The 25,474-nt window shown below is 41.6% G+C and overlaps 1 protein-coding gene across 1 annotated transcript in view; it reads right to left on the minus strand.

Annotated features, from left to right (window-relative positions):
* Window positions 1–459: 459 nt before the first annotated feature.
* The window catches only part of ATP8B1 (ATPase phospholipid transporting 8B1), a 127,955-nt gene continuing 102,940 nt past the window's right edge, over window positions 460–25,474 (minus strand). The window contains exons 8-19 of the mRNA XM_019640608.1: window positions 22,780–22,970; window positions 20,008–20,216; window positions 18,217–18,260; window positions 17,339–17,548; window positions 13,570–13,722; window positions 12,887–13,175; window positions 8,699–8,922; window positions 7,518–7,601; window positions 6,512–6,757; window positions 6,055–6,193; window positions 3,321–3,451; window positions 460–2,142 (exon numbers count right to left, since the gene is read on the minus strand). Coding sequence (XP_019496153.1) covers window positions 1,918–2,142; window positions 3,321–3,451; window positions 6,055–6,193; window positions 6,512–6,757; window positions 7,518–7,601; window positions 8,699–8,922; window positions 12,887–13,175; window positions 13,570–13,722; window positions 17,339–17,548; window positions 18,217–18,260; window positions 20,008–20,216; window positions 22,780–22,970 — 2,145 coding nt within the window. The 3' untranslated portion in view covers window positions 460–1,917. The remainder of the gene's footprint in view (window positions 2,143–3,320; window positions 3,452–6,054; window positions 6,194–6,511; window positions 6,758–7,517; window positions 7,602–8,698; window positions 8,923–12,886; window positions 13,176–13,569; window positions 13,723–17,338; window positions 17,549–18,216; window positions 18,261–20,007; window positions 20,217–22,779; window positions 22,971–25,474) is intronic.

Consider the following 25,474-nt stretch of genomic DNA (forward strand, 5'->3'; position numbering starts at 1 on the left):
TCCTCCTTACCTGCTGCTCTCTTGCCCTTCCCTGTCCTCACCAATTCCCTTTTTGCTCGTTTTCTTGCCAATTCTCGTCTTGTATTTCTGGACTTATTTGCTCACTTCCCAACCCCTACTTTTGGTCAAGGGTCACCTTTGCTATTATTCTTGTTCCAAAAAGTTGAGGTCATTTGGAAAAATTGTCCCTTATCTAAGTACCCTAAGATGCACCCTCCCTGGACACAATCGATCTTACCAACTCTAAATCCATATTGCCTGGCTTTGAAGTCTGATCGTTTTTTCTCAGTCACTTCTCCCCAGACACATAGTACCCTGCCCCTAGATTTATTTCTCACCACCAGAGGACCCCTAAATTCCTTTAGAAACCTTTCAGGCCTAGATTCTTATGTCATATATACAACTCTAAAATAAACAAATAAATATCCCAACTTAAATTTTAAAAGATTATACTTTCCAAAGATTTTACTAAAGCATTTATTTTTTAAACAAAAATATACATTAAATCTCAGATTTACAGAATGTAGAAATAATTTATCGAAAGCAATTTGCATTTTAAAATTGTTAATATTGCACCCAGCAATGTAAGTCTTTGACACATTTGCATTGTCGACCTTTCCCACAATTTGCAAAACGGGAGAGAAATCTGAAACTGACAGAATTACACGAACTAAATTTTCTTTACACACAAAAACAACTTACAATTGTTTTTATTTACAAGATAAAGTTGTAAACTTTCAGAAATTTGCTTCCATAAAGAGCCATACATTCTTTTTATCATACCTAGAAAATGAACTATGTACATGCTGAGATTTCCTCATAGGAATTCAATAGGACAGATGTTGTGAACGTTTACAGCCTAATGGTAAAAGAACAGAGTTACTGAAAACACGTCTACGTCTTCACTAAAATATGGAGACTGTGTGAAAGACAGAATGAGAAAAGTCTCTGGAAAAATAACTTTTGCCTCTCAGTCTTAGAAATGTGGCTACCAACAAACAGCCTTTCCTCCCAAGGCATAACACAAATGAAAAAGAGTGAGGTTTCTGTTCAAGTCCCTTGTAAAATACTTTACATGTAGGCAGGCACAAAGTTTGCTTTTCAAAAGAAAGCTTTGCAAAATATTCTGCAATTTATCACTGATATACTCAGTTTTTTAAAAACTTTTTTTAAAAAGCCCATAAATACTTAAATGCATTTTAAATGAAAGTAGGGAATAAACTCACCTGGTACTACACGAAGTGGCTAACGTAATATTTGAGAGTAAGAGTAAACGTAGGCAATGTGCTATTTTAACCTCATAGTAAACCGAAACAGACTGAAACCTTGTACTTAGGAAATTTGAAGTAATAGTCCTTGATTGAACTGAATTATCAGAGCAATATGGGAACGTGAACAGTGTAGCCCGCTGTCAACTCTGAAAAAACCATCGGACTACTTAGCTTACTGGTGACGAACGTTCACAAATCTTTTGTCATTACCATCATAGACAAAAGATCTTTGTTAAAAGGTGGCCTACAGGAAAAAAAAAAAAGGAGCCTCTGGGAAATTTGCCTTGCAGATCCCAGACTGGAAAATCTAATTGTGATTTCATAATGCACTACCATTAGAATTGAAATATAAGACGTTTTCTAATTCTGTTATCCTAGATTGAGGCTAGGTTAAAATGTTCCCTTTGAATCATCATGAACATAAACAGTTGAATAACAGGACTTTAAAAAAGGTATTCTTGGCTTCGCTATTGCTTAATAGTCCAACCCAAGGAGTAGCTTTGTTATCAAGGTTATGATATCTTCGACATCCTTGTGACAAATTCAATTTTTTAAAAAAATAGACCTGAGAGTTGAATAAAAAAAAAAAAATAGACGTTTCCTTTGTGTGACTGTTTTTGCAGCAGGCCGGTTCGAGGCCAGTGCGTCAGCTCTCTACAGTTCGCCTGTATTCCGCAGTCCCGTCGGCTATGATGGCGTCCAGGGGGGCGCGCTTCTTGCGGATGCTGCGCCCCGAGGCGATGAGGTCCGCGTAGCCCCGCTGGTGGGAGAACGCGTAGGCCGAGCGCCGTGTGGACACGCCGCGCCGGAACACGTTTGGGCGTCGCTTCCACTGCTCTTCTGCCTTTAACCGCTTGCGATGCTTCTGAATCTGCAGAAGGGACAGAGATGGGACAGAGCTAAAAAGAACTGGCTGGCGGAATGGAAATAGAGGCCTGTGATGGCAGAGGAGGTGCACAGGAGCCAACATTCATGGGGCGCGTATCCCAGGCCTCCCCACACCATTTGGAGGCGGGCATCACCCGCCTCCCTTTCTAGAGGAGGAAATGGAGAGAGAGGATAGTGAGGTCTCGGAGCTAGAAAATGGGGGAAGCTCGTGTTCTTTCCAATGCCTAAATCAGACTGGTTCAAGTTCCGGAGGAAAATGTCCCTTGTTGCTATTGCATACACTTGTCAGTGGAAGAGAGAGATCTTAGGGGATACTGCAGGGTGGTCCCCTAGCACGTACTCTCCTTTCTGATGGAAACTGAGTATATTCAGGTACCCCCTCCTTTCTACAGCCACATTCCCCCTGTGATGTGGACACCCCGCTCATGGGTGGGGCTGATTGATTTCCCTTGCCTGATACTAGGCCAGGAATGGGCATGTGACCTAATTCTGACTTTTGAGACCGGATGGAAAGGTGCTGGGCTCTTCCATGAAAAGTTTGAGGCTCCTGAGGGAAAGCAATAGAATGATCAGTCTTTTATCTTCCCGTGGATATTGCCATGTCAGGGGGCGATGCCCGGAACTGCTGTAGAGCTGTTGTCCGGCCTCAAGATGAAGCTAATAATGAAGATAGCAGAGGGGAGAGACGGGAAGAACCCCAGTCCATTTTGATGATGTTAAGTTGCTCATCAATAGAGCCTGCTAATTATTCTGTGAGTTGAAGTGATACATTATTATCGAACCATTTTGAGCCACGGCCTTTTGTTATTTGTATCTCAAAGGATCCTGCTACAAGAAGTGACATAAATGAAGGAAAAAAAACCCAAACTATTTGCATGGCAAAATGTTAATAGTGTTAATTGTTACATCGAGAGGATAACTATATGGGGGTTCTACACTATTCTCCCTCTTTATGTTTGATAATTTTTGTAATAAAAAGCAAGCAAACAAAAATGACAATCCCAAAGGACTTATTTGTACGATGGAATTAAAGTAGTCATAAATGTTCATACCAAACTCCCCAAGAGCTTAGATTTTGCAGGAAAGCTGCTTGTGGGAAATACTTTTTTTGATTTCTGTGAGGGGCACCCAGAGTTAGGAGAGGAACTGTTTTTTCTATACCTTATCGCTTTCTGATGGCCAAATGGTCATTGACAAGAAACGGATGGCAACGACAGGCAGTAAGCACACTGCAACGGTCAAAATGATGGTCAACCAAATGTATGGCTGTCTTAGAGCATTTGGTGCTGTGCCTGAAAGAAACAAGGAGAATGAATCATAGGGGTCCTTTCATCCAGAGGGCATAGTTCCTATTCCATAATCCATAAATGGATTCTCTGTGGTAAAGTTTTACAGCTAGATTGTCCTCCCCAAGCATCCCATTCACTGCTCAAGAAAAGAACATTTTAAAATTGGATTAAGCAAAACAAATTTTGGAAGGTAAATTCTTTGGAACCAGGAAAATGTCTTGGGTTGTCGGAAAAGTCATAATGCATTTTTGCAACGAAAAACAGAAAAAAAATACGTCATGACTTTTCCGACAACCCAATACAGAAGCGAACAAATAAGAAAAAAAAAAGTGCATTTGTTGACATTGCATTGATTAAAAATGCAAAATTAGGCAATCTATACTTCTGAATTTTGGGGGGCACTTAAAAAAAAGCACTTTCCAATTTATAGTTTTGGTTTGAAACTTGAAATATTAACTGGCATTGCCATTTGTGTGATAGGCCATGTGCTAGGTGTTTCATACAGGTCGTGCCACGTAATCGGTTCTGAGAGAGGAGTATTACCCTCTTTACCATGTAAGGAAATTGGGTTGTGAAGGAGTCATTGGTCCAAGGTAAGAGAACTAGCTATGGCAGCTCCTGAGTTTTAAGACCCATATCCATCTGACAAGAACCAGGCGTTTTCCACTGCAAACCAGCTTGTAGTTTATGTCTGAGGAAGTAATAATTCAAGTCTATAATGCAATCAGGTAATCATATATACTATTTAATTTTAAAACTCAAGCCAGGGCNACACAGATGTTAAGACTACAGCTCAGTATGATTATGTAGTTTGCTCAAGGTCACTGACAGAGAGACCAGTCATTCCCCAGGCCCATCCTGCAGATTCTGCCAACCTGGATGCCGGGAAAGGGCACCCTGGTCATCTTCTAGGAAGTCAGGGGCAGGGACAGAAGAGGAACCAGCCTGCCATTTTCCTACTTTGGTGGCCTTTCCACTCAAAAAGACCAAGACGAAGGATCAGCAGTTAACGTACAGCTTTCTCTCAAGCTTAAGAAATAGTACCAGACAGTAAGTTTGGAATTTGTAGCATAAAGAGTGAAAGTGAGACTTACATCCAGGGCATCCTGCGTCTCTTGTTTTATAGGACTCGTTCGATGTAGCCGTTCATATATTACTGTGTCAGCACCTTTACAATAGAGCCTGATATTGCCTTCTGGGGTTCTTACTAGTAGCAAGGGAAGGAAAAGCAAATAATAAAGTTAGGTTTGATTTCTTTTTTTAAGATTTTATTGGGGAATAGCTTTGGGGAATCAGGGAAGGAGAACAGACAAGTTGCTGTCCTTTTGTTTGTCAGTCTAGTTGTGGAGGACGTCGCTTCACTGACCCATGTTGGTATTATCATTGCACTCTTCCCGGGGGAGGCAGTCGCTCACCGGCCATTGGATGGCCGCTCACGGCAGCTAACGAAAGCTCACACCAGCTGCCGACCAGCCCCACTGCAGCCTACGCCGTCGCCGGCGACTCACGGCAGCGCAGCTCCAGGTCGAGATGTTATTCACCATCTTAGCTGTAGAGGGCGCAGTGTCACCGGCCCTCATATGTGAGATCCGAACCGGGGTCCTGCTGCTCAGAGCTGGCGTTCCAAGCCAACTCCTCATGAATGTTCCACTCGGCTGGTCCCAGGTTTTATTTCTTAATAGAAAACTACACTGCTAAAGTTAACCTGAAGTGTTACTGTGCAAATAATTCACCATTAATTTAAAATCATCAATGCACCTACAAAAATGTTGCTCTCAACAACGTTGGTAAGCCACTATTTATATAGAATGTTATAGTGAAAAAAATAAGATTCCTTCAGTTTTCCATGTCCCTACTTATTCTTTCAAATCAGTACTTCCTGACTCCCTGTTATGTTCCATGCCCTGTGCCAGTTATGGTAGTTTCTTCCATAGAGCCTTCTTTGTCCATGCCAACCAATAGGACTCTGTCTTACCTACAAACCCATAACACTAACAGCCTTTAATACTCAGGCCATTGTGACCATTTACTTAGATTTTTTGATCTGTGCATAATTTAACTGTAGTATGTGCCTCACAGCTGAGTAGAGTTTTAAGTTCCCCAAGGTAGAAGCAAGGCATGTTAATCAATCAGCCTAGATAAATGCTAGGCACACAGAAGCCACTTAGCAAAATGGGCCTCATCAGACTGCAGTAGACAGTTAACACTATGTATTTTACCGGTTAAAAATTCAGCCTCTTAGTGGAGAAATCTTGTGGACACCACCCCACTGAGCGATCAAAAGCTAACATCACCGATAATCATATGCCTTCTGATGTGATATGCTGGAAAGGAAGGACACGGCACCAATCTATGTANGGGGCGGGGGGGAGGAGGGCAGCTTTTATCTAACTTGACAGATGCACAATTATATCTTAAGTTTATTTTAATTTGCTTTCCTCCCATCATGGTACCACCTTTCCAACTCATCACCACCATTCAGTTTCCACTCAGGACATTAACATTCACTAGCAATAATTTACAGTTTGTGTTTTTTACTTACCCAGAAGTTATATCAGGCTCTAATATTTTTCTGTATCTTTTTTTGGAATTTAGAAGATACTAACCTGTAAACTGAAATGCAGATGGAAAGAGAACATGTATTCCAGCACTATGAAAGTCAAACATGATGCCAAAATATAGTGCAATGCTTCCAAAAATTGAAAAAGCATTCACAAAAGTCCAATAAGAAGTATCCAAGCCAATCTGTTGGGAAACCAGAGAAAAACAGAGCACTCACTTTGGGGAGTTAGCAAGAAATAAAAGGATCTAAGGATTCTGGAAATAGAATTCAGCAATTTAGGTATGATTTGGCTTGAATACTGAGCAATCAGAAACTCCTTGGCTCAGGCAATAAGTAGGGAATGTGCTTAGTTTTAAGGGGTAAAAAGAGCACTCATATTTTGTAAAGTGGCAGAGGCTCAGTTGGAGGGCGAGGGGGCGCCAGGTGGATGTGCACGCTGGCTTATGTACAGAAATACAGGTACCAACAGATACTGAAAACAGGTGACTAAAACCACGTACCTGGAAATTGACTGTTATCACGAGAGCAGAGGCAATTGTGACAGCAAAAGACTGGTAGTCTGACGGCGCTTCTCCATCTTGTCCCATGGTTTGTAGGTAAGCGCCGAGCGGTATGAAGAAGAGGATCATCGACGTTAAGACCCCATGCAGCAAGCTCACGAAGAATCTCTTATAGTTGAACAGTAAGTCCCTTTGTCCCACTACATATAACCCAGGGAATCGCAGGCTCAGTTTGTCACTCACATCCTTAAGGGGAAAACACAGTGAGAGTTTGTGTACCGTTCACCAGGAATCAAAGAACTCGGAGAAATGTTACAACTTATATGTCACAAAAAGTTTCAACTTGGTAAGTTGTAGGGAAGGAAAAGCCAAACAAGGTAAGTCCGGGACAGAGATCAACCTCATTACTTTAGTCCACTGTTATTTGATATTTAATTGGAATGGGATTAGGGAGAAGTGTATTATTTTGCTATTTATGGAGAGAAAGCAAATAAATTATGTCAAAAAATGTAGGGAGGCTCTTTTTACCTCAGAGAATCTATTGTTTCTAATTCTTTGGGAGAGTATGTTCACATACAAGTTGATGAGTTAATTCCAAGTTATTCTTTATATGCATGGAAGCACCTTCTCAGAATTACTGCTAGATAGAATGTGGACTAATTTGGGAATTAAACACCTAAGTTTTAGAAAGTGTTAAAATAATTTACTTTTAAAATGAGTGAGTTATAATTATAGAGACATACTATACTGTCAAGTGTCTTATCAAAAATCTTAGTGTCTAGAAGGAAGATTATATTGTAAACTTTTGTCAATGAATTCAACCCAGGCACAGAAATCCTGTTACTACAAAACAAGCACAGCACTTACTCTTGTTGCTAGACAACAGACCTATAAAAAGACTCACTCAGACGAAGTGAAAAGCAGAGGAATGCATTTAAATATTTGCTTTGAACTCTACGAGGTGCTCAGTCTGTCCAGAGTGTCCCTGTCAGCACAGGACTCCTACCTGGTCGAGCAGCCCCATAAGCAACACAGGCAGGCTGGAATACAGCACGTTGTACAGCGTGATGAACCAGTCTTCATACGCAATCTGTGGGGAGATGACAGAGTCGCTGTGTCACCAACCAAGAAACATCGCCAGCCTAGTTGGCATGCATTCATCTGCTCTCAAAGCAGGGATGTCCCCAGGCTGAGTAGAGACATTTCCTGCCAGAGTAAACATCCCTCACGTACGCCTGCAGAAGGCATGGGTTTGTTTCTATGTCATGGCCAGAATCAAAGACGGTTCCGCCGAAACGAAATCTCCCCTTAAATAAGTGGGGGGTGTACCCCGAAAAGTTTTTAGAAAAAGTCTTCTATTTGAATAAAGCTGGAAATTGAGACAGTGTTCATCTTTTTATGTCCCTTAATTAATGAATTAGAATACATGCAACTGGTCCAAAAGCACATAAGTACCATTATGTTTTCTTCTATCTGGCAAGTCCAGTATTTCCATTCAAACATTTTGTAAGACAGAATTTGACCATATATAAGACCTGTGCTTCTGAAAGGCATAAGTCAGGCTGTGCACACAGCCATCCTCAGGGTGGGATCGAGGGAATGGGCTTACTTGGCACCGGCAGTTATATGCACTCCTGCATGGAAACTGGAAGAAGGCCCCAGCTCTGCTCAAGGTTGCTTGCTCCTGGCCCCGTATCTGAGGCTCCTCTGATAACTATTTGTCTGTGGCATAGCATCAAAGAGGTTTGGACAACCACCGACACTGACTTAGGTTCATTTTTTCTAATGACATTTTTCTGCTGTGTCAACATTTTTAACACATATGTCCACTATGCCTGTTTCAGCAAAAACTAAAACCCCAAAACAAATGGAGACATGCTAATAGATCTATGATTACCTAAAATTTATAGTATGCCTTTAGCCTTGGTCACAATATAATTTTATACCTTCAAAGTTGAACAATTTCTTCTCACTATTCTTTATGGCAAGGTGACTTAGAAGAAAATCTAAGGTGAAGGCAAAGACACAAACAAAAGCCCAACAGACCAGGAAAAAAAACTCCACCTTTTTAAAGCACCGGAAACATTTCAGAACAGTAATCCATAATCTTAATCTCTGCCTCAGCAATTAAGAGACAGAACTTCAAAACTGCACATAAAATAAATGATGATGATGATGTTTTATTACCTGTGCAGAGTACCCATTGAAGAAGGAGTACCAGAAATGAACCAGAGTAAATGCAAAGTTTTTATAAAAGAAGTATCGTAGGAACTTGCACATCCTTATATAAGACCACCGGCCATGCACCAACAGCAGCCTCTGCAGGTATCTGAACTGAGCAAAGGAGTAGTCACTTGACATGACGGCTTGCATGCCTTCTTGTCCACTTATTCCAACACCAATGTGGGCAGCTATGGGGCAGAGGGAGAAGATACTGTGAATCATAAGCCTATTTTAAGGTAGCACATTGAGATGATAAAAGTCTTTGCATAGCAAAACAAAAAAACAGACATTCATGGAGCAATCAATAAAGAAAACTCTCTTGCTCACCATCCCCTACTGCAGCTCCTGAATTCAACTCGAAGTCAGAGGTAAAGTTGCTAACCAGGTCACGTGGTTGGTCCACCATAAATATTTGTGAAAAGATCTTAGGTGGGTGGGGAATTCCATTCAGATTATCTGGCCAGCTCATAAGCCATCTTACCCACCCACAGGGTAAGCCCCAGGCACCCAGGTGTACTAGTGTGTCCAAGTCTCCCTGGCCACACTGAGTCAGCCATGGGCAGATATGTAATCGATGGTAGAGACTATGAACTGGTTCTCTCAACCTTCATTCCACCCTGCTCTAATTGGAGAGGTGGGACTGCAAATAAAAACCCTGCATTGCCCATATTCCCTTGCAGCTAGGTTCTCTTTGTGAATTAAGTTCCACTGTTGTGATCCACTCTTGGAAGCGGGAGTGAACTGAAGTCCAGCATCACTTCCCTTTTTGGCATTTCTGTTGCAGAAATGCCATTCTCCAGCTGCCAGAGGTTAGCAGACATCTGCAAAGGCTTCTCAAGTGAAAAGCTCTTCCAAAGACCCTCAAAGCTAGAATCTTTTCTAGTGAGTGATCGAGATGTTAGACTTTCAGCCTAGACTCTGCTTCTGCAGTCCAACCAGAGCTTTTATGAGTGTCCAGTCCCCTGTATTAATCATTTCCTGCTTAAAAGTACCTCGAGGCGTCTGATTCCTGTCCTGTGCTCTGACTGATAGAAAACCCAAGCTAGGCCAATCAGTCTTTCGCTTGGCATTTGGAATTAGGATTTAGTTGTGTTTGTGTTTGGAACTTTAACATAAATTCTTGAGGTATGGGATGGATATATTTCTTTCTGAGGAATATATTTCTTTTTAAAGGGCAGAGAAATAATCTAGAGAGAGGGAGACAAACAGACAGACAGATGCTGGGATTCTGTTGCAGCTCTAGGTCCTGGTTCTAGTATCCTTTGAAGCCTCATTTCTTGGGCAGCATGAGACATCTTTTAAATAAATTTATTTTTGTCTTAAGCTAACTTTAGTTATTCTCCAACATATATAATAAAAGAGTTTTAACTAAGACACTATTAAAATTGCAAAGGCTTATTCATGGCCCAACATGGTCTTAATACATATATATATATATTTTTTGGCATGGGAGAAAGTTTCCAGAATGGATAAAAACGAGTCACCATCTTATCCATGCTCCCAAAAGCCATTAAATCACATTCAGCTTAGAGAATTACAAATTTTATCTAGGTCTTAGAAGTCATGAAAGTGAAGACACAGAGTGAGATCATTTAGTGAACATATGTTTGGAGAACACATCCTATTACTCAGACCCTGAGAAGTGACTGCCAGCTCAGCAGAGCTTCCAACTAACAGTGGCTCCAAAAATCCCACCCCATTTGCAAAACACAAGGTCTGGCAAATTCAAAATGTAGTGACCTGTCCAAACCTAAGTTTTCAATAACACTTTGTAATTCTAAACAATAGAATTGCATCTCGTTCAATATTTATGACCTCTTTCAAAACACACAAATAGCTCTTATGACTAGTTATGGTTGCCAAACTGCTCTTTTCTACCAAACCAAGGCCGTCTTTCCTGAACAAGCAGCAGAGGGAAATGTTGAGATTGCGTTGGAACTGAGGAAGGGGGGGCGCCTGCCGCAGGCCCTGGCATCCAGTCCACCCTTTGCTGAGCAGACCCAGGACAGTGTGGGAAATGACTCACGGTGATTCCAGGCAATGAACAGATGTACTTCATAAGGCCACACTGATTTCTTTTTTCCTAAAATCTAAATATAGGCACCTAGTTTTCCTGAAGTTCCAAATGTGGTTTTAAATGCCTCACCAGCAGGCTCCTTCGTAATTCCTTAACGACCCAATCATTTCCTCAAGCTTTTCTGCCTCTACCTCATTTCCCTCATGCTGCTTGTTCAGAGTCTTAGACCAGAAAAAACAACACCCACCAGCCAGTAGACATCTTTAGACACAAAAGAGGGAGAGTCCTTGGGTCCTTGCTAGGGGCAAAAATATGGTGGGTTGCAATTCCCCCCACTTCTCCTGGACTGTACTGCTAACCATGACACTTGGTCAGCAAATGGTCAGAATTTTCTTGACATTTACATTTCACTCTACTTCTTTATAAACAACAGGTTTTTTTTCTGTATACTGTTTGTTCTTGATGCAGTTGAAAAAGATGACGCTTTTTACAAAGTACAAAAAGGCACTAACAATACTTGGATAAAGCTACTGACTTCCAAGGAGACCTCAGTGTTTCCTTGATTTTTGTCCCAAATGGATGCTCTATAGATTATATATAAAAGCACCATCTATATGACAGAGCTTAATAAAATTCTTAAGACAACTTAAGCAAAACAAGTCTCTCCATAAGGTACCTATGTCAACTGTTTGTGATTCCTTTCACTCTAAATTGGAGAACTCAGAGGAATAAAACAATTTTCAAGTCTAAGTCATATAACCAGATGGTAAATTTGCCAGGTAATCCCCCCAAACTACTAGAGTCTACATTTTAACAATAAAAATGTTTCAGTTCCTTGTCCTTTTGGCACAGCTAGTGCTACGGGTATATAATGGAAAGTAAGCTAGAGCTGGCTACAAAGAAATCAAATTCAGAGCAAGAAATGTTATTTGCGTGGTAGGATGAGCACATGCACAACACAGGGAGTGGAATTAAACTGCCAGTGGCTACAGACACACGTGATAAAGAAGCAAGGAGACGTACATCATCATACAGCGGAGTCCTGTTGAGGAAGATAAAGTTGGAATATTCTTAGTATATACCAAGAAGGAGGAGAAGAGACTCTAAGAAAAGAAAGATAGATGTGTGAGTTACAAAATAGGCTGAACTAAAAATCTAGTTATATTATACATAATGCCCTGAGTTACCCAGTGCAACAGGACATACATATACATGTGTAGTCACGTAACAGTTCATCTTACTATCACAAATCTGGAGGTGACCTCGGAGATAATTTTCTTGTTTTGAGATGATCATAAGCCCAAGTGGAACCAGCATATTGGCAGTAGGACAAGGACAAGTAGTCATGTCTCCCTGGTTTGGGCATTTTCATTACAACATGTTTCTTATATAAGGAATAGAAAAGGATCAGGATTGAGACATGTTGATGAGGGTTTGGTTCCACTTGCTTTGATACCAGGTACAACTGTTTTTCTGTATGCTGGGACTAAATCCTTTAATTTGTGGGGACCTACAGTCCTCCAACCAGCAAAAGGAACTTTGGAAGTCTCTAGGGAGGTCAGGACAATGAGACTATGTTGGAAGTTGGCTTCAATGCCAGATGTGTTCCTCTGAGCTCACTCCAGGTCTCCCAGTGGTGAAGTTCTAATAGATTTACCTATTAGGCATGAAGAAAGCCCCAGAAAAGAAAGCTTAGGGGAGGGAAAATAACAGTCTCAAAACAAATACCAGAGAGAGTTCAACAGTGTATACGGAGCTCAGCAGATTTTTAAACAAAACTTATTAAAGAAATACAGGAGGAGAAGCAGAAGGGTGAGGGGGGGGGAACCAAGTGTCAAAGAACATGTAAAAACACATGTAAAAGAAGGAAACAAGGATACATTTGCCCATATGGAACTCGTCTTCAACTTGGCATTCTGTGAGTAGCACTGTAATGCCTGCTGTCTCCTACTGGGTTCACTATAAGTTTTTTGAGGGCTGGGTCCCAGGTGTGGTCATCATGGTGGAGTGCCTTTATTAAACATCTGCTTTATGAAAGCCTAAGCAATGAAATCTGAAACAGCTACCCTCAGAAACATTCCTGCCATTTCTTCTCGAGCAATTCAAGTTGCATTGGCTGCCTGTGCAAGACTTACTTTTGATCATGTTTACATCATTGGCCCCGTCTCCAATGGCCAGCGTGATGGCTTTCTTGTACCTCTTCACCAGGTCCACCACCATGGCCTTCTGCTTGGGGGTGACCCGGCAGCAGATGACTGCACTGCACTCGCATGCCAGGTCAACGAAGTTCTTCTGCCGCTGTTCTTTTCTAGCTTCCAGCCTCCTTTTGCTTTGCGTTCGAATTCGTCTTTCCTCTTCTGTCCTTGGGAACTTCAGCTTTAGAATGTTACCTGTCTTGGTCTTTTTCTCGAGGAGAATTTCATTCTGTGAAATCAGAGAGGGAAAGGATTACACCCATTTTAGTTTTTATATCAAGAGTACCGTTCCCAAGATTGTGATGATGTGAAGGATAATTCTTGGGTTAGATCATTGATGGGAAAACATATTTACTCTAAAAATGTAGAAAATACAAAAATGTACAAAGAAGAAAATTTAAAATATCCATTCACTGATAAACCAGGTGCAATCACTGTTACCAGTCTGGTATAATTCCTTTCATATATCATATAATGTTAAGTCTATAAACTTGGGAAATTGAACTTTCATTTATAGGCTAAGAGATTTTTAGGTTGGCAGTTAATATGGAATACCATATAAAATTGGCCCATAAGGAACTGCTTTAGTTTGAGACAAAGGCACCTACACTGATGATACGTACCAACCAAGAACCGGTGATTATTAAGGCCCGGTTTTCGCCAGATGGAAAAAAGGGTTCGTGTGCAGGGGGTGCAAATTTTGCATAGACTCCGCTTCTATTCCTCTGGTTTTCCATCCTTGTGTTAAGAAGAGCACTGGAAGAAAAGAAATTTAACTGTTTAAAGGAAAAGGCCATGAACAGGCCGTGGACTGTGAGAAAATTTTGACAATGAATCTCTTTTTAAAATTGTGGTAAAAACACAACATAAAATTTTCCATCTTTATTTCTAAGTATACAGTTCAGTACTATTAACTATATTCACACTTGTATAACCAATCTCCAGAATTTGTTCATCTTTCAAAAACTGGAACTCTGTAAAATAACTCCTNCCTAGATTATAAAATGGTCCTCTGAAACCATTTCTGAAAGAAAGCTATTTACTGCACACTTAGAGGCAACCAGAGAGGACTTCTTTTCTTCTATGGACTAATTCATGGTTCCTGAAACTGATGCAAATAAAAAAAGATGCCCCACCCACACATCCCCTATCTCATTATTCCGATTCCGTAGCTTCCTGTGGCTGATAACAGCATTCCCCGTCTTCTAGTCACCAGCTTTGAAACAAGTCAGCTTTCAGACAACTCTTCCCCCTCAATCATCTCTCCCCTTCAAATCACTTGCTGAATGTCCCCCACATTCATGGCTTTCTCATCCTTCCCAAAGACCCCCCCCACCCCTCAATCTAGGCCCTCAGTTTCTGCACCAACTGCCCATGTCTCCCTGCTCCAACCTCCTAAAACACGGCTCTCTAATCATCCCAACTTAAAGACCTAGGTAAAGAGAAGGCCTCCTCTGCTCTCACGTGGCCTCTGAGGGAGGCAGGAGTCTAAAATGGCCCCAAGGTTCCCACTCCCCTGGTACACACACACCTTCTTCCAGTTATTCAAGCAAACATTAATCTAGGTACTGTCAGGAAGGGATTTTGCCGGTGTCATTAAGATCCAAATCAGTTGACCGTCAGAATTCCTCTGGGTATTCCCAACTAGTTAGGTCAATCATTAAAAAGTGAAAGGGCTCTTCCTAGTGAGAGAGATTCGATGCATGAAAGAGGTTTGATGGGAGGGAGATTCTCCCCTGCTGGCTTTGAAGATGGAGGGAATCATGTGGCAAGGAGAGAGAAAGGCCTCTAGGAGCAGACAGCAGCCCCAGCTGACAGCCAGCAAGGAAATGGAGACCTCAGTCCTGCAACCACAGAGAACCGAATTCTGCCACAACCACAACTCTGTTAACGTCCTACATCTGTAAATCTAACTTGTCTCCATTCTCAGTGTGCTTAGAGCAATCGCCTGTCACATGCAGCATGGAAGAGGACGCTGAGCTCCAGATGAGAACATGGCCTAACCTTGATTTTAACAAGATCCTGAGCAGAGAATCCAGTCATGCCGTGGACAGGTTTCTGATCTAAAGAACTGTGAGCTAATGAATGTGTGTTTTCAGCCACTGAGTTGTGGTAACTGGTAACAGAGCATAAAAAACCAATGCAGCCTCTCCATACCTCACTCCCTTTGTGCCCCACGTGTAGCCAACACTCAGGCCACACAAACCATCTGTTGAACTAGTCAGATGTGTTGGCAACATATAAGAGTTTCCTCCTCTCTCTTGTTGATGTTATACATAGTAAAAGGCTAACCAATCTCCATTATTCTTAAAAAAAGGAGACAATGAGAGCAGAAAAGCAAAGGCACATCAGCATGGTAGAATGATGCGTTTTAACTGCTTAGGCAATTTCTTGTCCTTTCTGGGTCTAAATTTCCATAACTATACAATTTGGAGGAGTGGTTCCAAAGGTTCCTTCCAAGGGAAACTTTCAAGGTACTTTTTGTATCAAAATCAAACCAATTATTCTTTTAACCTCCTGCACTTACAAAGAGCTGAGCAACGTCAGACGTCAGACGGGAAGAGACTTTGAACTCCAACCTTCCTCCTGCAACACAGAGGAAGCTGGTGCTCAGACAGGTACCCTGGTCTGCACTGTGTGTTATGAGAGGAACCCAAACTGGGATAGCCCATCTCCAGGACACAGTCCAGGGCTCTTCCCATAATATCCCAGTGGAGAAAGAAGAAAATAGAGACTATAAGATTAATGCATATTTGCCTAAGTTGGCTGGTTAGCTCTAAAAATGACACCTCCATATATTCAAAAACAGAGAAAAAAAAAGTAGAATCATTTTACTAATAACTCAAAACCTAAGAGGACCAAGATGCTTTAAAAAAAAATCATCCTTGTTCCTTATTGCATGAGTAAAATGTGCTTGGTGAATCAAACAGACTTTAACCTCTGCTTCGGTCATCACCCCTTTCTATCTTCTCCAGTTTGTCAGCTATCAGCCCTTTCCATGAATCTACCCCAATTTGAATTCTGCTNAGCTTAAGATGCCAAGTTCAGTCTTAGTTGCAGGTAGGTGTAGCCCACCGTCGAACAGGCAGTCTTGTTACACCAGCTGAGCCATCCTGCTACCTGTTGGCAGCTCAGCGGCAGCTCAGCTTGGGCACAGTGTCACTGGCCCATGTGGGAATCGAACCGGGGTCCCTGTTGCTCAGAACTTGCGCTCTTAAGCCAACTCTTAACCAACTGAGCCACTCGGCTGGCCCAAAAATGGTCTTTATTTTTTAAATGTTGGTTTTAGACCACTAAATGTGTATGGGTTTAAAAACCACACCCAATGTGAATAGTCTAAGTCACTGGGTACTAAAATTGTAAAACAGAGTCAGTAAAGAAAAACACAATCATAAAAAAAAAAAAAATGAGCTCAATCCAAGAAGAAAAGGGTTACCATAGCAACTTTCTTTTACATTCAACCCAACAACTGGTCGTAAAAACCAAACCAAAACAAAACAAAACTAATCTTTTACAGGGAAACAAGTTTATGGGGATTTTTTTCCTATTGTGAATCCAAGCTACTCTATTCAAAATAAGTTCATAAATTCCAATTCATGATATTTATAATATTTGATATTTATCAGCTCAGATTCATTCTAGCATTTGTCAATTTGTCATATATTTTACTTTGTTTTTTATAAGTTTACTTATTGCTCTGCGTACATATCTTCAATGATGTAGCCCACTTTTGAGTTCAAGAATTCTATCATGTAAGAATCATAATTTCATTAGCTAATTGGATATTCTTAGGTTTTTGGGTTATTTCCATTTTTAAAAAACAATTAAAATGTTGTGGTACAATCTTTGTACAGATTACCTTTCCAAAATTTGGTGTTTTATCTTAGATTATTTTCCCCAAGTGGAAATAATGTACAGAACATTTTATAGTTCACATGTATTTCCAGAGAGTGTTTTGGAACAACTAAACTATATTATNTATTTCAAACCCTAGACATATCTGAATCCAGGAAATAAAAGTTTATCTCTGAAATTATCTTATAGAAAAGATGGACCAAGTTTAAACTCCACTTATGGTCCAGATAAGTTTTGACTCTTCACTCTCAATAAACATTAAGTAATAATACAGTGGGAAGATTTTGAGTCTCCTATTATAATTCAAGAGTTAACCATTTCTTTTAGTGATAAGATTTCATTTACGGAGTGATAAACATGCCTGGAGCTACAGCTGTGAAGATGATGCAAATTTTCAGATGCCAAGGCCTTGTTTCGTGCTTTGTTACCCCATCTCCTTAGTGGCAGGTACTCACAAGTATTCATTGCGTGAGTGAAAGTGAGACAAACTGTCCTGCATACTCCTTTATAGCCATTTGAGTCCCAGGCACAAGTTACCTGCACACTAAAAAATTGGTCTCCAATGTCTGAGGTGCGAGAAGGACACTCACCATCAATTCTGTCCACCATGACTGTGTGACAAGCTGCAAGCAGGAAGAAGAACTGTCGCACTTCCGGCTCTTTCCCTGACTGGATTTGCTCGATGAGATAATGGTCATAAAATGCAAACTTCCCATCAGCATATATATTCCAGCTAAAATCAACTTCCTAAAAGAAGTGGAAAAGGAAAAGACAATGTGGTTATAAAAAAAACTTAGCAAATGATATGAACTTTTCTTTGAAGCCGAGACTTTATCCAAAAACCACTGTAGGATTTTAACATATTCTTAACTGTCAAAAGGCGCGCGCACACACACACACACACACACACACACACACACACACACACACACACGTCTTAAGACAAAAAGACACCCTGTTGAAGTCCTAACCCCTGGTGCCTGAGAGTGACCTTATTTGGAAATAAGGTCTTTGCAGATGTAATCAAGTTGAGATGAGGTTATACTGGATTGGAGTGGGTCCTAATCCAACGACCTTTATAAAAGTAGAGAAATTTGGACACAGACACACAAGGAGAACACCATATGACAACAGAGGCAGACATTTGAGTGTTGCATCTATAAGCTAAGGAACACCAAGGACCGCATGCAACCACCGGAAGCTAGGAAGGGACAAGGAAGGATCCTCCCGAGAACCTTCAGAGGGAGCACGGCCCTGCTGACAACTTTGATTTTAGACTTCTGGCCTCCAGGGCTGTGAGAGAATATATTTCTGTTGTTTTAAGCTACCCAATTTGTGGTAATTCGTTATATTAGCAGCCTGAGGAAACTAATACGCATCCCACCCCCAACAATGCCTTACATTAGTGGACTCACCTCTATTTTGCTATGATTGTGCTGAGAAGCATCCCGATGGTCTCCTGAGAAAGAAACAGAACAAAACAAGTTGAGTCTCCACCTGTGTCCAGAGGCCTCTCTTCATCTTGTTTTGGGTCTGTGTTGGTGGTCGCACAGCCTGTTTCTGGACAGCCCTCGAGTTAAGAATGGTTTTTACCCTTTCCCAAAATTGTAAAACAAACAAGCAAAAAATACAACAATGAAGACTATTTGATACAGTCCCTATGTGGCCTGCAAAGGCTAAGGTATTTCCTATCTGACTTTTTACAGAAAAAATTTGCTGGGGCAGCTGGGTGGCTCAGTTGGTTAGAGCATGAGCTCTGAGCAACAGGGTTGCCAGTTCGATTCCCACATGGGCCAGTGAGCTGTGCCCTCTGCAACTAGATTGAAGACAACGACTTGAGCTGAGGTGTTGCCAAGATACTGTTGGACAGTCAGATGGCTCAGTTGGTTAGAGCGCGTGCTCTTAACAACAAGGTTGCCGGTTCAACTCCTGCATGGGAGGGTGGGCTGCACCCCCTGCAACTAGATTGAAAAATGGCGACTGGACTTGGAGCTGAGCTGCGCCTTCTGCAACTAGATTGAAGGATAACAACTTGACTTGGAGCTGATGGGTCCTGGGAAAAATACACTGTCCCCCAGTAAAGTTAAAAAAAAATTATAAAACTGTTTGCTGACTCCTAGTCTAGAGGTTCAAATATATGTCCCTCTACACTGCAATCTCCTCTGGGGCCAGAATCATGTCCTTGGAGGTGCTTTACCTCCCCCAGCTCAGAAGGCACAGCCACCATGCACAGGGGAACCACTTCCTCAAATCTCAGTGTCCCATCTTCCTCACACATGCTTCTTATGTGAAAACAGTTTAAAGTTTTTGACCAGTGGAAGGCATAGGGTGTTCTTATGGTTTTAAAAACTTACATTAAGTCTTTGTTTAAAAATTAGAGCACTCTAATTGAACACAGCATTAACCTTAATATTTTTATAAATATACAGCACGTTACAGAATATTAGAAGGGAAATCAACTTAAAAAATAGTTGTGGTAAAATACACGTAACATAAAATATACCATCTTAACCATTTTTAAGTGTACAGTTAGTTCAGTGGCATTAAGTGGCAATCACACTGTTGTGCAGCCATCACCACCATCCATCTGCACAGCTAGCTCTTCACCTGGTAAAACTAAAACTCGGTAACTCCCCATTGCTCCCTGTCCCTACCCCCTGGCAACCATCATTCTCCTTTCTGCCTCTATAAATGTGACTGTTTTAGATACCTCACATAAGAGAATCAAAGAGTATCTGTGCTTTTGTGGATAGCTTGTTTCACTTAATATAATGTCCTCAAGGTTCTTCCATGTTGTAGAATTTCCAGAATTTTCATCCATCCCAGAATTTCCTTCCTTTTTATGACTGAATAGTCTTCCCTTGTGTATACATAGCACATTTTCTTTATCCTTCCATCCATCAATGGACACTTGGACTGATCCCACACTTTAGCTATTAGAGATTATGTGCCTGTGAATGTGGGGGTGCAGATATTTCTTTGAGTCCCCACTTTCAGTTTTTTGGGGTATACACCCAGAAGTGGGATTGCTGGATCACATGGTAATGTTAAGTTTAATTTTTTGAGGACTGTCGCCAGTGACACTGCTTCAGAACTCAGCCCCCCACAATGGCCACAGAGCTTGGTACTGGGAGTAGCACTAGTAACCCTGGGAAGGCAGGCTCTGGGCACAAATGCCCCGACACTGAATAATGGCTTCCACTCACCATATACTTGCCCGTTGATACAGCACTTTTTAAAGGTCATGATATTTTGTGTGAGTGTCCCCGTCTTATCAGAGAAAATGTAATGGATCTGCCCAAGCTGCTCATTCAGCGTGGTGGTTCTGGCCTTTGCGGGTGTGTCCTTCTCAGGGTAGTACATCTGCAGGTCCCAGTTGATGAAGTAACTCTGTCCAAGACGGATCACTTCCACACTAGGAAGACAAAAGATTACTATCAGTCAAGCTCTCAGACATAAGTGGCAGGTAGTGGATTTTATCCTCATTTGTGCTTAGAGGAGCGAACTGCTTATGTACAAAGACACAAGCCAGGCGGTGGCCCATGCATGCGCCCAGCCTCTGGGTTTTTCCAACTAAACATATTTTCCTCTAGCCTTAGGGTCAAAGCACCCTGCTCGATGTAATTTCCCACTCACCCCTGAGCACATTCAGCCATTGCGATGGGGCCCCATTATAAAAACACAGCCCAGTGGGACAGGTAACATGGTAGCACTGCAGAGGGACCACATGATGTGGCAATCCCCACTCTCTTTTCTCTCCTTCCCCATCACACCTGGGGACAACTGGAATGGCCATGTTCACCTCTGCCCCATGGTAGGGCAAAGGGAGTGAGGGTCCACTAGGTTACAGACCCCTTGTGCTTTTGAGTAGGGAAGGGCTTTCAGCAAATAACCCCTAAATCGTGATTCCGCATTGTAAAAAATCATAGTACTTTTCTAAATTCTTATAAGGTTATAGAATATTCTAAGAAGATCATCTCAATTTTAAAACTATAAGTGACTCAATATATCTCAGTTATAAGGAAACTATTTACATATCCAGCAACTATTAAGTGGGCAAAGGATGACATAACAAGTTAAGCAGATGGAAAGGTAACTCCCTCCTTCTCTCCTCCCATAAATACTTCCTAAGTGCCTACTATGGGACAGGCACCATTTTTAGGCACCGGGAACACATCGGTAAATAAAACAGGCAAAATCCCTACTCTCTATGAGATTGCCTTCTGATGGAATCAGACCAATAAATAAACCAGTAAATATATATCAAATCGTGAAAATTCTCTACAGAAAATCAAAGCAGAGTAAGGAGAGATGGAGGCCATCCGGGAATGAAAGTGACATTTAAGATAGAGTGATATATATATATATATACATATAGTCACAGGATGTGGAGTACAGCATAGGGAATACAGTCAATGGAATTGTAATAGCTATATACGATGTCAGAGGGGTAGTAGATTGGGGGAGGAAAGTTATCACTTTGTAAGTGGTGTCAATGTCTATTACATTGTTCTATACATCTAAAACTAATAAAAAAAAAGGAGAGAGAGTGGGCCAGGAAAGGCCAAGGTTGTAAGGTGGTGTTTGAGCAGAGCCCTGAAGGAAATAAAAGAGCAACCCTGTAGATATGGAGGCGAGACTGTCCCAGGCAGAGATAAGAGCAGGTACGAAGGCCCTGCGGCAGGCAACGGCGTTGCTGAAAGCACCAAGGAGGCCAGAGTGGCGGGAACCCAGGGAGGTGCAGGAGTTTTCGGTTGGGGGAAGGGCAGGGCAGGGCCCCAGATCACGCTTGGCCTTGTGGGTTATAGTGTGGCCTCAATACGTTTATTCTGAATGAGATGGAAAGCTACTGTAGGATTGAAAACAAAGCAGAGATGCTATCTGGAATGACCTGATCTGACTTATTCTTTAAAAGGACCTTTATTTTCCAAGAGAAATAAAGAAATCATGTTGGTCACATGAGTTTTTTTTAAACCCAAAACTACATATACAGTTTAAGAAATACATGTGTAGTTTCAGAAAAAATTATCTCTGTGGAAGTTCCCTTGACAAAGGTAAAACTTGTCTTCAGTTTCTCTTAAAACAACTGCAAACAGATGGCTCCCCAGGCCTTTACTTCATGTTCAGAAAGAACAATAGTCACTACATGTAATAAAATTAGAAAGAAAATAAATGCACAAGTAATAAAATTAAAATAAAATAAATGCCTCTAATTACAAGTGTGTATGTGACCCTGTATGCCTCGGGGCTATTAGTTACTGAAACTAAGAGCAGACCCTGGCTGCTGAGTATGCTTCGAGGCACAGTCCCTCTCCCAAAGTTCTAAAATCCAATTGACCAGTGACAGTGACCTTGGTATTAAAAGGGAAAAAAAAGTAAAAAAAGGAAGAAATATTATGAAACAAGGAAATTAGCATTTGTCAGAGACATGACTCTGGACTCTTTTATTGTGGTTGCGATTGAAATTGAGATGAGAAACAGAACATGTCGAGAGGTGGAAGGGGGGCCTGGAGAATGACAGTCCCATTGGGAGATAGTGACCAGGAAGCCCCGTGAGTTTTCAAAGGAATGGGTGTGACAGACGGTAATAAGGTGGAGGCAGACACGAGGTTAGGAAGGCTCTTGAAAAGGAAACAACTAAATCTTCACCTTCTCCCAGGATCTTTCTGAGTGGCTTTGGAACTCACAGAGAAGGAATCTTACCAAGCGAGTGACTACAGGAGTAGTGTTTGATCTCTGAACTCCGGGAGTCTTATCTGTAAAGAAGCTGAGATAGAAGGGACTGTGCCTGGCACCAAGCAGACACTCAATGTTAACTTCCTTCCCTGATATTACCCCCAATTCTGAAATGAAAGTTATTTGCTTACTTCTTCCTTATGACCTTTGAGACAATTACTGCTAGAAAGGGAGGTGTTCGGTTGTGAAAATGTACTGCGATTGTCCCTTAAAACAAAAGGCCAAAGTGTAGCCAGCCTTACCTGACATAGAGTGAGATGGGCACCATGGTGTTGAGAACAATTATGTAGCCCCAGAAATTTAGGAATCCACGGTAGGAGGGGGTAGAGTCTTCTCCATCATAGAGGTACCAAGAATAATTGCCAACTTGAGCTTCCCAGTAAGCGTGGCCGATGGCAAGGCCAGCAGAAAGCAGGCTAAGAACCACAAAGATCTAGAAGACATACAACACGTAAGTGTATTCTGAAGAGGAATTTCCCTCCCTATGCATCTCAGATACTAACTGAGCTTACTCAATACTATACATGTTTATAATTTAGTAGTTATAAAAACAACACATATAAAAGAAAGACAGGGGCTGGCCGAGTGGCTTAGTTGGTTAAGAGTTGGCTTAAGAGCACGAGCTCTGAGTAACAGGGCCCCTGGTTCAATTCCCACATGGGCCAGTGACGCTGTTCCCGAGCTGAGCTGTCACTGAGCTGCCAGCAGGTGGCAGGATGGCTCGGCTGGTGTAACAACAAGATTGCCTGTTTGATGGTGGGTTACGCCCACCCGCAACTAAAACTGAACTCNAAAGTAGACTAATAACAATCATCAACTCCTTCATCATTTCACCAGCAGAGGAAAGTGTGTATGTTAACAACTTAATTTGGCCTTGTGACCGCCAGCGGGATGGGCCAGAAGGGAATGTTTTGAGGAATAAAAGGAACGGTCAAACCAGTAGCAAATCCAACAAGGTAACTGTGCAGCAACACATTTTTGCTTTATAACAAGACAGGCCTTTTTGCCTCCACATTTCCAGGTCTGCTGCAACTCTGACTTAGGGTGAACACGTGTTTCAGTGCAAGCTAAGCATGGAAGTATCCAGCCCGCACCGTCTAGACAAGACTGCAGATTGTAACCCACCCAAACATTTCCTTCCAGGGATTGTAGGGGGGTTGCTTCTATTTTTCCTTTCAAAAGGTAAAATTCCTAGGGGTGACCGGTTAGCTCAGTTGGTTAGAGTGTGGTGCTGATAACAGCAAGGTTGCTGGTTTGATCCCCACATGGGCTACTGTGAGCTGCGCCCTCCTTAAAAGAGTCAACTATGCCATTGTAGCATGAAAGCAACGTGTAACCAATGACCATGGCTGTTCCCCAATAAAGTTAAAAAAAAAATTCCTAGAAAAGACAATACATGAATATGATTCATATTAATTTGTGAGTGATGTCACAGGCCCACTTCCTTTATCAGCAGACAAGCACTAGGGACATCTAAGGAGGAGAGAAAAACGGCACCGGGAAGGGCAAATAAAGACCCCCAGTTCTCAGACAAGAGAAGGCGGTGATACAACCATAACTTGGAGCTGCCTGTTCTCTTGCTTCACTTCAACATGAGGACACCAAAGTGTCACTCTAGCTCTCACTTCTCTGAATTTGCTGTGTGTACTGGACCTAGTCTCGTCTTTATAAAAATGAGGTGTTGCGTCTTCTCATTCTGCAGGCCCCTTACATACTTTATGTCTTCCCCGTAGCAGATGGTGGTGTCTTCAGTCAGAAGTTCACAGGCAAAGCCTATATTTTCAGCAGTTTCTGTAACAGAAAGAAATGAAGTCGAATGTCATTCCTACTGATGAATTTAATAATTGACTTTATCTGGTAATGATATTTTTCAATTAACAAAATAACCAGATTCAATCAAATATGCTGTTTTTCTGTAGCAATGTATAGAAATCACATAAAGAAGAAAAATCCCTTTCACTGCAATAAAATAAGCCTAAGTCAAAGTCTGGTTCGAGATGTTTTCAATAATAAAATGGGCTATATTATCAAAGACATTAACTGGTTATTTAATAAATCAATGTTCACTGAAATGCTAACACATTAAGTTCATGTGGTTTTAATCATTGTTATGAGGGCGAAAGGGTAACCATTTCCATCATCCCTCACATGGGGCTCCTCCTGGAGATTTTTTTCCATTTTTCCATCACCACCCACTGGTATTTGTTTACAGTCAGGGCTGCACTTCCCTTAGCTTATCAGAGTATGTAGCCCACTGATGATGTCAGAGCCAGAGAAACTATCTGGTTTCCCATGGGCCACTTGTGGAGTAAAGTATCAACACCAGGCACCACTACTGAGCTCTAAATGTAAAAACAAAAATCTTCCCTTGGGCATAAAATTTTAATTAGAACTTTCAAGCAATAAAATGGGCAAGAAAACAAAAGTTGCTATTCAGTGTTTTGCAGAATTCTAACCTATGCCCAACAAATGGCAAAGCGCTGGGAAGGACAGAAGGGACGAGAGGAATGGCCCTGCAGGAGCACAGCCTATGTCTGGCTGAAGAGAAGATTAATCATAAAACAGTAAGACTCGACCAGGAGCCCAATTATAAGGAATAATTGAGGGAGTTTCGGGAAGGATGCAGGCAGGGTGGGCTGGAGTAAGAGAAAGGTTTCTTAGGGAACGTGTCTATTCTCAAAGAAATGGATAGCGTTTGTGCAGGATGAAAAGTCTAAGAAGGTCATCTTGGGTGAGGGAAACAGGAGCTATGGATATCTGTGAGCTAACAGATACACTTCCCTACACAGTGAGTTACCCTTTTTGTCTCCAGTAAGCACCCAGATCTTGATGTCAGCTTTTGCAAGTTTGGAGATGGTTTCTGGGACTCCATCCTGTAGCTTGTCTTCAATAGCTGTAGCTCCCAATAGCTAAAATGCACATTAAAAAAAAAAAAAA

This window comes from Hipposideros armiger, unplaced genomic scaffold, assembly GCF_001890085.2.
Source record: "Hipposideros armiger isolate ML-2016 unplaced genomic scaffold, ASM189008v1 scaffold_52, whole genome shotgun sequence".
NCBI lineage: Eukaryota > Metazoa > Chordata > Mammalia > Chiroptera > Hipposideridae > Hipposideros > Hipposideros armiger.